We start from the raw sequence: 13,941 nt of genomic DNA on the forward strand, positions 1-13,941 counted from the left end.
TATATCCCACCAGTAAATTTTGTTCTGATATTTTATATTAAAGGCCCGGTGGCACAGTGGCTAGCGCATTGCACAGCAGCAACACAGGTGCAAGGTTCGAACCCTGGGCTGGGCAGGGTCAATTCAGCCTTTCATTCCTTGATTTCCATCCCTTGGGTCAATAAAATGAGTACCAAGTTCGCTTGGGGAATAAACACTGGGTGTCCTGTGACAAGCTGACCACTTGTTCAGGACATATGCTAACGCACACTGGGGCTAAACATTTTTATTCAGAGTAATCCAGTATAACTGTAATGTACAGATAACTTAGAAACTGTTATAAAGATTTTTGTGTTATTTTTAAACCATTCTGCACACGATCCATTTTGAATTATAATATAATAATCGTAATCGTTTTGTGTGGTCCATTTTACTGGGTTTTTCCCTTGCATTTCGCTGGTGTTGCCATCCTCATTCTTCATAGAGTGTGCAAGTGCCTCACACCTCCCCATTTAATTAGGTGCTCAAACAGTGTTAAAAAAAAGTACTTTACTTGAAATCGACTAAAGGAACAGTACTTAAAAAAAAATAATTAATCATGTATGAATACGAACATAAGTATTTAAAACAAGATTTAATTATCTGTCATCAGCTGCAAGAATTTCATCAACAGGCAGTCATTTCTCACTTTCTACCTTCGTGTGAATCTGATTGGCATATCACTAATTATATCTTCATAATCTAATCTATAGCAGCCATTCAAATAGTCGTCAAATGTTTTGCCATTTGGATCAAAAACTGGTTTAGGTTTAGAAATTACTGTTGTAAAAAAGGGATTTCTTTTTAACTTTTATCCTTCCTCTGTGAGTTGACTCAATCATTTCTTTCTCAAACTCTGATTTAGAATAACTTTTAGAGTTTGTAACATCAACACGTGATCTTTCAGAAACACTTTCTTCAAGCTGTTCTTCACCACAGTCATCACTTTTACTTGGCCCAATGCAATGGTCCCATTTTTTATTATCAAGTTCCTCATCATATGGAAATTTTGGACATTCTTTTCATTGAATAGCATAATAATCATCATTAAAAAGCTCTTTCATTTTCTGGTCATGTTTTTCAGGATCAAAATCACTTTCAATATCATATTCATCAAGGTTCAATTCATCTTGGCCAGGCTCTTTAAAAATTTTTATTAAAAATTTTAAAAAGTTCTTTACCCCTTAAAGCATTCGAACATTTTAGTTCTCTTTTCTGCTCTTTCTTCCTTTTTTCCCTTTCAATGTATTCTTCAGGCATCTTCTTTTTTTATTATCAACACGTCTTGAGAGAATTTTCAATCATCCTTGGATATCATTTAATGAATTTTGAATCCAGCTCTTGAAATCGGAAATTACACTTAAGTTCAACAACTCTTGCTTTTTTATATCTTTTTCATCATCACAGCACTGCAATAGCTCTTTCTTCATAAGTTGGAATTGTATATTTTCCTTTGTACATCTTATCTAAAATAAAATCTCTCAAAAATTTCTTATTCTCATCCAATGTTTGGATCATTCCTAAACTTCTTGAAAAAGGACATTTCTTTCTTAACATCTTTTGGTGCTTCCTTTTCTTGGCCTTTCAACCACATTCAATAATCAGCATCTTTCTCTTCTTTCTGATGGACTTGCAGTAAATCACCTTCACCGTTTTCATCAGAATTAACAGGAATATCTTCATGAGACCGTTGTATTTCATTAACATTCAGAATATTATTAACACAACTTTCAAAATTACCTTTAGATGCAATCAGTTCATTATAAGCACTAAAACTTCAGTACTTCTATGTACTAGATTACCAAAAGTAGGGCACATGACTGTAACAGGTGCATACAGTGTATTTGGTTGTGAACTCATCACTAAATTTACATTTATTAAAGGTGCATTAACCTTCTGTCCAAATGCAGATTTTAATATCACACTTCCACATGGTCTTTTACGATACTCTGGTAAACAGTATTTTGATTTTCAGAATTACATAAAGAAGTACGATGAGATTTACTGCATGATTTACAATGAATTTGTAGCCTGCAATCTATCACAGTATGCTTCATGCTGAAGCATTTGTAAGACCAGCCCTGTCCTTTTGGTTTTTCTCTTTTGAAGACTATGTCGATTTTTGAACATTTTCCTGCATCCTTGGTTAGTGAATCACAAAATATACATATTTTAGACACGAACGATACAGTGTAAGGCTTCTCATTAGTCAGTTGTTTATATTCACATTGCTGATGATAATGATCTACATCTGTTTGTAATGGCTTGTTGGAGTTAAATTGAAACTTTTGACTTTGTGTAGCCATTCTATCGTCTGCATTTAATGCATTTGCTCTCTCTCGAGGTTGTAATTTTCTGAGAAATTCTAGAAATTTATTTACATCGAAACATGTCTCATCTTCATTCATATGACCATATTTTAATCCTAAATCTGCTGGAATAATTCTAAATAAAACTGGGATTAACATATTGTTATAAGTTTTGGAATTAACATTTAAGGAAGAAAGACTTCAAACCTGTATTTCTATAGCATCATATAATTTTCTAAATTTTAGAAAGCCGCTTGATAGGTAAATGGGAGGGAGATTTAGGAGTTTTTGTATATGTGCATTTATGAATACATCGCATTTTCCAAATCTATTATCTAAAATTTGTATTGCTGCATCGTAATTTCCTTCAGATGTTGGAAAACCTTTATTGGCATTGTGGCTAGTTCCACTTAAGTAGGATTTCAAGTAATTAAATTTTTCTACTTTCGAAAGGGCAGCATTATCGTGTATCGCAATTTTGAATGAATCCCGAAAATTTATCCGTTGATTGACGGCACCATAAAATTTAGAAATCTCTAATTTAGGAAGACGAACTTGATGATTTTTCACTTTTAAAATCAGTTAACCTAGCAACCGAGTTTGTTTTGTGTATCTATTTATCCTAGATTTACATAAAATTATTTTATCTTTATAATTCATAGAACTATCAATTTCCATTTCAAGTTTCTTTTCATCATCTATGAAAGATACAATTTCTTCATCTAAATTATGCATTTCTTTTTCAATTAATAATGCTAAAGAATTTCCTAGTAAATGTTTCACTATTATTTTTTATAGCATCATCTACTTTGTTTACAGTGCTTGTGATTGATGATCTGAAAGCTCTGACCTTTTTAATAAACATTTTCATTTTATCCACTTTAACATAAACAATGTAAAATTCTTACCTTTAGAAGTCTCCAAATATACAATTTGTAATCTGAAGGTAAAGACAAGCTAACTTTATGACACCATTATTCTAATATTTCATTTTTCTGGCACCAAATTTGCATGGTCCATTTTACTGTTTTTCCCCCCTTGCATTTCACTGCTGTTGGCGTCCTCGTTCTTCATAGAAGGCACCAGTGCCTTACAATATGTAATAATAAACTTCTTTAATTATAAATGAATAAATAAAACTGAGTGCAATAATATATATAAAGTCCAGTTATAAAAGTAAGACTTCATTCAGAAAATAGCAGAAAAGTTAGTATTTTGAGCCAAGTAAATGTTTTGAACCATGTTTCAGCCCACTTTTCATATGCAGAGTATACATTTCATATCTATAATTATGTGAAAAGAATTTGTGATGAAATGCTACCGGAGAACTATGAAACTCCTTTGTAAAAATATTTATATAAAGGTGAATTGATTAAGTGTCAAACTTTGTTTTGGCTGCATCTTGATACCTAAAATTTTATCCCAAAATCTTTTTTAAATTCAGATTCTACAAGAAATGAATATCAAAATTATTATTTGACATATTTTTACATTCTGAAGCATTAATGTGCTATGTAATAAGCTTTTAGATCTCTGGAAGGTTTTTATGTCCAATATATTTAAAATTATCTCTTTAAAGTATGGTCGAAATTCAATCACTGGCAATCTAATTATACAGAATGTAACAAAACTAATGATCACAAATATAAAGAGTGATAGAACTTTCCAAAACAAACTACTTTCACCATAAAATATGGGGTGAGAAAGTAAGTGTCAAGCTGAGAGAGGGAGCCCGTTTGGTGAAAATGAAGAATACAATAAGGATTTTTATTATTGAAAACTTTACAACAAATGCTGAAATGAGTGATGCTAATTGGATAGGCATTTCGTAACTATGCTTTTTATCTGTCTTCAGAGAAAAATCTTGGCAGGACAGAGTGGGAGACTTGGGATGCCAAGAAATGGGCCCTTTGTGGTCAGTCCAGTTGTGCATAATCCAGAAAAAATGTTCTGCTACTTCATCATGTTAGAATCACATATTTTTTTTAACATATGCTGGCACATTTTGCTGTAAATCAGGCAGCACCTGCTGAAGGAAGATGTAGTATTTTTGTCCTTGCAGGTGGTCTGATACAGCCCAGTTAAGTGATCGAGAATAAACCTTGCCCACACATTCATGGAAAACCTTTGCTGGCAGTATCTCGAATGTGTAGGATGCAGCTTTATTGTGGCCCACACATGATTGTTATTCATATTAAATTTGCCATCACATGTGGACATAGCCCTGCCTGTACACAGAACAGTGGATGCAGTACGCTGTGTTGGAGGAACCAAAATGCAAATGTTATGCATTGTGGAAAATCTATGTCATTTTGCTGATGCCAGTGCTTTTTCTTTCAGTGGACAGTTTTTGTCTTACAGTGGTACCTCGAGATACAAGCAGTCGCTAGATCCAGTTTTTGGCCTGAGTTACAAGTCAAAATTTGAGATATGAGCTATCAATGAAGATATCACAGCAGCTGGTGCATGCAACACTTACAAATCGGAACCACCAATCAGATTTGCGGGTCTTGTGAGTGCAAACTGGCTGTTACGTCTCCACTGCTCAGACTCACCACAGAAGCATTTTTATCTTGTTTTTAATTTTGCATTTTTTATTGACACGGTTATTTAGCTAATTTATTTGTCATGTAATAAGTTCGAAGAGGATGAGTGTAAAGAATGGTTGTGAGGGAAAAAATTGGGTGAAATCTGTAAAATTAAGCGTGATTAATAGACAAACATGAGCAAGGTATAAGAATAAAATCTTGAAAATGCAGTATGATTCTGCAACTTTTACAGTATATACCATTCTGAAGCAATAGAAGTCAATAAAGGCTATAACTTAAGTTAAGGGCATTAAAATTATTTCAAAGTTTTGTAACTCTGTCCACGAAAAGATGGAGAATCTACTGTTATTGTAGTTAAAAAGCAGCTCACTGGAGATCCTCTGACAGAGACTATAATTTGCGAGAAGGCATGAGTACAAGGATACATCCTCCAACTAGTGTTCAACTGTGACAAGAAGGTGCCGAACAAAGCTTACAGAATAAAAGAAAATACGAGGTGACAAAAAGGTTGGTTGACTCTCACGCTGGATAGGTTCACTCTCACACTGTGTGAAAATGTGGATGTCCACTATAATATCAAGCCACTGCTCATATACCACTCAGAAAACCCCAGAGCTTTCAAGATGCATAAGGTTTTAAAAGACAAGCTACTGGTTATGTGGATGACAAACTCAAAGGCCATGGGTCATCAGAAAATGTTTTGTGAAGTGGATCAACTTGGTCTTTGTTCCTGCCATTAAAAAATATATTGAGGTCAATAACTTACCCATTCAAGCCCTTCTTGTCCTTGGCAACATCCTCAAGAAGTTCAAATTTATTAAAGTTTTTCTACCTTCCACCCAACACCAGCCTTATCTACCCCTATCCCACTCCTCCAGTTTCAAGAACCTTTTTACCAAACACATATTTCTTTTGAGGTTATGGAGAACACAAATCTCACCCTTCAAGAGTTCTGGAAGAATCACTATAACATTGTCATATGCCTCGAAATTATTGATATGGGCTGGTTGGGGTTAGGGAAAGGACTTTGACCTCCACATGGAAAATGTTGTGGTCTGATGTTGGACTGAAATGGGCTTAAACCTGAAACAGAAATGCAGGAGGAGATTGCGTATCTTGGAAAGTCTGTGGGCCTGGAATTGGATGAGGAGATATCAAAGAGCTTGTCACCACATAATCCGAAGAACTGACAATGGGGGAGTTGATGAAACTGCAGATGCAGCAACAAATGGAATTTCTGCAAGAGTGGGAAAATGTTTCAGACTTTATTGAAAGGAAACAGACTGAAAAAGTTGCAACTGGACATGCAGCAACACTATTTAGTGACACTTGCCTAAGTCATTTCAGAAGCATTCCAAATGGGAGAAAGAAATAAAGCTCTTTGGACAAGTTTTTATTGAAACACCCTTCTGATGAAAGTAACAAATGCATGGCAAAAAAGAAAACAACCACTGAAGAATAAAAAAAAGTTTGGCAAAAATGAGGGAGGAAAATTTAATAGGTTTGTCATATACTAGACTGATATGTATGTATCTGTTTATTTCTGTGTTTATTTATCTGTTTATTTCTATCTATGTATCTGTTTATAAGTATTGTTACTGATTTTGTATTTAGTTTACAATGTAACCAGAAACCTCAAAACCAGAATGTTCTCGTGCAAGATTAAAAAGCTTATAAAAGCCGGAGAGTTCTCAGTTCAGTTGTTTACTTAGTCGTTGATTGATTTTAGTGACTCTGGGATGAGATTGGATTAGCTTTCTTTGTGTTTTGGATTGTGTTCTATTTTTGGTTGATCCAAAAAAAAGTTTACAAGCAGAAGCATTTGAAACGTAATAATTGTGGAGCGAATATTTCCACTCAGGGTGGTTGACAGATCGCACTAGTTGTCTTACAGCGGTTCTATGAGTAAGTAGCGTCAGTACGCAGATACTTAAGAGCGACAGTAGTGGCACGACGTCTAGAAAAGTGGTCTCGCATAGAGGTGCGAGCCGTAATTCGATTCTTATGGGCCAAGAATGTGGCCGCATCCGAAATTCACAGACAAATCATTGAGGTATACGGGGACAAAGCAATGAGTAGACAACTGGTAGCGAAATGGTGTCGTTCTTATCAAGCAGGCAGGGAGCATGTGGAAAACAGCAATATGGAAGCGAGCGGTGGTCCAAGTTCTTCAAGGATGGATATCAACACAGCACGTGTTGAAGAAATCATCCAAAGGGATCGACGAGTAACTGTGCATGAGATTGCCTCAGAGTTGGACCTGAGTTATGGTAACTTTCAGCGTATCATAACCGATGGGTTGCGATATTCCAAAGTTTGTGCCCGCTGGGTTTCACGTGCGTTGTCCGCGGAGCATAAGGCCAGTCGAATGATGTGCAGCCTCACATTTCTTCAGCGATACCATTCAGACAGCCAACACTTCATTGATCGCATCGTTACCGATGATGAAACATGGCTTCATCACCTCACCCTCACATCCAAAAGAGCCACGATGGAGTGGAAACACGCTGGATCACCAACGAGGAACGAGGAAGAAGTTTAAGGTCACACTCTCTGCCGGTTAAGTGATGGCAACCGTTTTCTGGGATACGACTGGTGTTATCCTAATCAAGTATTTGGAGCGTGGCCATACCATTAAGACCGATCATTATTGTGTCACCTTAACGAAATTGCGTAAAGCCATCTGACGCAAACGGCCTGGATTACTGAGCAAAGGCATCATTCTTCTGCATGACAATGCCAGGCCACATACAGCTCGCCAGACTCAGGAATTGCTGCAAAGTTTCAAGTGGGAGGTCTGGAATCACCCCCCATACAGCCCCGATTTGGCTCCAAGTGACTATTTCATTTTTCTGGCGTTGAAACGATACTTATCTGGAACACGGTTCACCTCAGATGATGCAGTGAAAACAGCTGCCGAGAAATGGCTCAATGAGCAGGGCCCTGATTACTACCAAGACGGGATAAACAAGTTGGTCGAACATTCTGACAAAGGCCCAAACAGGTGTGGCGATTATGTGGAAAAGTGAAAGCCAGATGTGTCTCTTGATTCCCATTTGTATCTTGTTTCTATTGTTAATAAATACTTTTTCATTTGCCTTGTAAACTTTTTTTTGGATCACCCCTCATATTTAACATTTTAGTAGTTTGTAATATTGTACTATGTGATATTGTGATATTGTACGAATATCTATCTGTGAGGAAAAATTTCAGCAATTAGTCTTATTTCTTTGATAAGAATAAATTTTATTAACTTTTCATCAGACTTGTGCATTCAATCTGTTATGAACCTGTATGCACGCAACAGTATCTTTTGTTAGGCTTCATTAATAGAATTATATTATTAGGCTTTATTTTGTTTATATACAATATTTGTTCATTATAAATATATATTTCTTATGTTGAGAACATTTAACAAACAAATTGGAATGATTTTTGGGGGCTGCAACAATTTAATCACATTTCTGTTAATTTCAATGGGGAAATTGATTTGAGATGTGCAAATTTTTATTTAAGAGCTCGACCATGGAACAAATTAAACTTCTTTAAAATCTCAAGGACTATCTTTCTTGGCCAAATCGTCTTCTTTTTTTGGGGGGGGGGGCTGGAATGCTAGCATGATAGGCCTTAGTTTTTCTTAGTTAGTTATACTTCTTATTTAAATAGCTCAGTTTTATGGAGTTATTTTTTTTAATTGCTGCAGAACTTCAAGAGTTTGTTTTGATGATGTAAGGAAGATGTGATGGTTTAAACTCAAGATCAACTTGGTAAAGAAATTACCTTTCCTCAGCAACACATACCATACTATCATATAGTTGACCCCTTTGTTATGAGTTACTGCTTGTATGCTTCCTTTAGGCTGGCCATTCACTGCCTCAAGGATTGTCTCTATTCGATTTATCATTCTCGCCTTCGTTTGTAGACCTGCATCATGTTTTTGTCTGTGGAACAAGCCCATCTCCAAGACTTACCTAAGCAAGCATTGAAATGTTCCCAGATAAGGCAGCACATAATGTTTAGATATTGCTTCTGGTAAGTCTTACCGCTTCTGTTGCACTGCCGTTTGCATCCCCATACATAAGATGGCTATGAGGCCTATTGTGCATTCTAGTATCACTGCATTTTTGGCAACGCATAGCAACTGAGTGATGGGTTCTGCGAAAGGCAATGTTTCATCTCCAGAGAAAGCACCCTCTTGCACCTCACCATTTGTTTCCTACCCTACATTATATGGTGAAAGTTGTTTATTTTAGAAAGTTCTATCACCACTTCCATTTGTGACTTAAACTTTGTTACACTGCATATGAACTCGATGACCGAGTTTTTTATATGAAGTTGGCCAGAAAAATGGAGCAATTATTAATTCATTTCTGTTTGGACTCTTATATTATTAATCTGATAAATATCTGCTCTCTTGGGCATCGAAGTAAATAAATTTGTAAATCATATGCAACATGAGCATTTAATGATTAATCAGCAATCATTATATTTGATCAGTTTAATAAGTTGTTAATGAAACAAAAAAATTCAAATTTGGTAAATTTCTAATCTTATAAAAATTTATATTGCTTTTTAATTCTATTTTTTTAATGTGCTACTAAATACATTTTAAAAACTTCACTTTTAAAATGCTATTTGCACGCAAACTGGTGACAGCAGTTATACTGAAATAACTGTAGGTATCTGTTTTTATTCGCAGAACCTAATTCCCTGTATTATCAAAAGTGCTGTTCATTTACATAGTTAAGGAATAGTATCAACTGGAGAAATAGGTGGGGAAATATTCCAACTTATATCTTATATAACAATATAATTTCTAAAATAATTAAATAAGGCTTCTTTCTTTCTCTCCCCCCTTTTTTGAGAGTAATTATACATTATAATGTTTAGTGAGAGTGTTTTAAATTAATGGTGCCAGTTATAAAATGATTTAAATTTAATGTGTTCTGGAAAATTTAATGAAAGTGATTTTATCAAAATGTCTATTATTATAAGAATAATTGTTATATATATATATATATTTTTTTCTTTCATTTTTAGCAATATGTCTGCACAAAATGTGGAAATATACTATCAGTACTGTGTGAAAAGCAAGAAAGTTGTTTCACTCCAGTGGACTGTTTACCAAGTGAGCATATTTGCAAACTTTGTGAAACAGGTGAAAATGTTGTACTTATAGAGCTTCCCTTCGTTTTTCGTTATCTGTGTGCTGAATTAGCTGCAATGAACATTAGTATTCATTTAAAAATTGGAAAGTTTGGAGAATGAAAATTTTCCACCCATTCTTAAAAAATATAATTTATTCCTATTGTGTCATTTTGTGTACAAGTGTTAATTTGTATATAATAAAATATTTGCATTATATATTGCAGTGTTTTTGCATTTTATTTTCTTAACTACGCGAGTGTTCTGTTAAATTTTTAATACATATTGTTTTATGTGTATGGATTCGTAAATGATTGAATCCACACAGGTCTGATGACAGATTTGATAAAATTTATTTTATCAAAAGAAACATTTCAGAGTTCTGAAACTATCCACATAAATATTCATACAGGTCACAGTATCACAGAGTACAATCAGTAGTAATGCTTCAAACTGCTAAAAATATTAAATACAATAAAATGGAAAGTGCATTTAAAGAACGAAGCTAACCTGCAAAATATCAAGTACTCCACATCATGCTGAACTAACAGCTACAACAGATACTCGAACTGATGCTGTCATCGATCTTGAATGGTTTCCTCCCAGCCGCTGTGGGATTTCTAATATTTTCTTCATCTCAAAATTATTGGAAGGCATAAGAGGGCCAAGTTACGATTACAACTACATGGAGTATCAATTATAGTTATTCAATTACAACACTTATTATGGTGATAAGGAATCGAACCAGTTTGACGACAAAAATTAGTTGCCAAAAGCATTACTAGCTGGGAATATCTCGCCAAATTAGCGAGATAGCCATTTACTTGATGTTAAATAGACTTCCCCTGTATTTTTATTTTTCTGGCATAGCATCTGGTCGGCATACCTGCTTACTAGAAATTTGCACGTGCACCTCTCGACTGAGAGTTTTTTGTGAAAAGTGTGAGAGTATCATAAACAATGAGCGAGAGTGCATGCTAAATAAAATTGAAGATTCTCAAGCATGATTCCTCATAGCAGATATGTGCATCAATTTGAAGTGAATTTAAATAAAAAGATTGTGTACTATTTGAGCATTTTATTTATTTATGCGTATGAACTGAGCTGTTATCTTAACAATGTTGGTCCTTAATGTCGGAGAACCAGGACAGAAATCTGAAGTAAGTGAAACTTTTATGAATTCTTATTGTTTTGTGTAAGTAAATTGAAGAATTGTAAAAAAGAAGACCTTGGGCTTAAAGCCGCAGAGTTAGGAGAAACTGTATCTGAAAAAACAATAATTTTTGAATTAACTGTGTTAATCAAAAATAATAACTATTATCAGACACATATTGAACTTGTGAATGAATTAATAAATACTAAATTAATAAATACTAATAATTAATAACGGATCATATAATGAATGAAATGACCTTATTGTATCAGTCAAGAGCAGAGTTTACTTAATTTAGAGCAGATTAAGTTAGAAAAGGTAAAACAGGAATAGAGCTACCAAAATTACGAGCAGAAATGAAACTAGAAAATGGAAATGACAGTAATCTAGAAATTTGTAATTCTTTAGATTCCTTAGTGAACAGTGTCAGAACTTTAAATGTGCCTACTAGGCAGAAGGCTGGTCTTTTTTCCTTTTCTTCCGTAGAAAGGGCCTTTGTCTCAAAAATTGTCCCTGATAAATATAAATTGGAAATTCTATTAAATATATTAAGTGAAAGAGTTCATATTTATTAAGTGAAAGAGTCTCTAACGTAATTTATTATATTAAAGATGCTAAGTTGAGTAATTATGAAAAAATGAAATCTGTTATATTAAGAGAATTTCAACCCACCCGTCAAGCATGCTTACAACAATTAAAAAAGACAACAAGCCAGCAAAACGAAACTTACGCAATTTACTTCACGTTTAATCATAAGTTCGAATTATTTAAATCTAAGAGAGTGTTGGATTTTGAAACATGAAATGACCTTATTGTATCAGATAGAATATTTTCTATTCTTGAAAAAGAAGTAGCATAGCACATTAGTATTCGACAAGCAGAGGGATGATTTCACCCATCCGAGTTAGCAAAAGAAATACAGTCAAAAGTTGTTAATCCGGACTCGTTGGGACTTCGGCGATTCCGGATTATAGATAATCAGCTTAAATCTGGTAAGACGGCATGCAGAAATTATAAAATTAAAAATATGAAACCGTAATTTATGAAATAAAGGACAATTATGATCTAAAGGGTATCAAAATTTACAAAAAAAAAAAAGCTTAATATTTTTTGTTTACTTTATTAAACATTTCTTTCAATGTAAGTTGTTTAAGTTGCTTCGTTTTATGTGATAATACTTTCTCTTTAATTCTATAAACAGACATAATTTCTTCTTCAATTACAAAGTTCCACTGTTCAAATCCTATAATTGCTGTGTCGAAAATACCGACTAATTTGTCAATCGAAATTTTTTCATTTTCAATAACGTCTGTGTCACTTTCTTCATTATCGGAAGCGAATTATGAGGAATTTGATTTAAATCATATCAAAGACGGAGTACATAGAGATGAAATACAGTCAAAAGTCGTTAATTCGGACACCCATAATTCGGAATGATCTATAATCCGGACCTCAAAACTAAAAACTTTCTGCGCATGCGCCGAGTTGACACATGCGCATAGGCATTTACGCGTTCGCGTAAGACCTTTTACGACTGCGCATATGAGTGCGCGCAAGTGCAGAATACGTCTTCGCGTGCGCGTTTTATGTATAATGGACGTATAAGCTAAAATTATCTAATTATCTATTTCAGTTAATGTTGATGATTACGTTGCTCCTTAATTTTCGAATTGGATCCGGCTTATTATTTTTTGCAGACTGTAAGAGGAATTTTATAAAAGTAAGCTTAAACTTTCGATTATATCAAATAGAATTTCCGATATATATTTGTTAATATGTAAAGGATCTAAAGCGAAAGTATGTTTTGAAATCCGAAATCTGTTTATCAATTTCACGCTGCGGCGGGCGCGTAATGAATTGGAAGTTGATCTGTCAGCACTATCCTTATCTTCAGCGCAGATGTTTTTATTTATTTTATTTGGCTTATAATTGAAGATCAGATGTTTTTATTTTATTTGGCTTATAATTCCTTACCAAATGTAGTATTTCATCTCGATATGCTCCGTCTTTGATATGATTTAAAACAAGTTCCTCGTCATTATAATTCGCTTCCGATAGCGAAGAAAAGTGACAGAGGTTATTGAAAACGAAAAAATTTCGATTGACAAATTAGTCGGTGTTCTTGACACAGCAATTAAAGGACTTGAACAGCGGAACTTTGTAACTGAACAAGAAATTATGTCTGTTTAATAGAATTAAAGAGAAAGTATTATCACATGAAACGAAGCAAAACTTAAACAACTTACATTGAAAGAAATGTTTATTTAAGTAAACAAATAAATATTAAGCTTTTTCTTTTTGCAAATTTTGATACCCTTTAGATCATAACTCTTCTTTATTTCATAAATTACGGTTTCATATTTTTAATTTTAGAATTTCTGCATGCCATCTTACGAGATTTAAACTGATGATCTATAATCCGGAATCGCCGAAGTCCCGACGAGTCCGGATTAACGACTTTTGACTGTACTACATTTAGTAAAAAATTATAAGCCAAATAAAATAAAAACGTCTGCCCGGAAGATAAGGATAGTGTTGACAGATCAACTTCCAATTCATTGCGCGCCGCAACGTTCACCCCCCCCCCATCCCCGCCGCAGAGCAGCTTGAAATTGATAAACAGATTTCGGAATGGTTAGAGAAACGAAGGATATGCCTTTATCCATTTTTTGCAGCAATTCCACTTTTTGTTTAATGGACTTCGAAACATACTTTCGCTTTGTAGATCCTTTACGTATTAGTAAATGTATACCGGAAATTCTATTTG

General features: G+C 34.2%; 1 protein-coding gene and 1 pseudogene across 3 annotated transcripts in view; one reads left to right on the plus strand and one right to left on the minus strand.

The window, feature by feature from the left end:
* Positions 1-10,240, plus strand: part of Polr1B (RNA polymerase I subunit Rpl135) — a 168,501-nt gene extending 158,261 nt beyond the window's left edge. For all 3 annotated transcript variants that reach the window (XM_085818338.1, XM_085818339.1, XM_085818340.1), the window contains exon 26: positions 9,917-10,240. In XM_085818338.1, the coding sequence (XP_085674464.1) occupies positions 9,917-10,144 (228 nt within the window). In that variant the 3' untranslated portion in view covers positions 10,145-10,240. The remainder of the gene's footprint in view (positions 1-9,916) is intronic.
* LOC146996751 (small nucleolar RNA SNORD36) lies at positions 1,055-1,132 on the minus strand (annotated as a pseudogene).
* Positions 10,241-13,941: the final 3,701 nt, after the last annotated feature.

Source organism: Stegodyphus dumicola, chromosome 6 (genome assembly GCF_044657685.1).
Source record: "Stegodyphus dumicola isolate Sdum_Otavi_A_Nest chromosome 6, ASM4465768v1".
NCBI lineage: Eukaryota > Metazoa > Arthropoda > Arachnida > Araneae > Eresidae > Stegodyphus > Stegodyphus dumicola.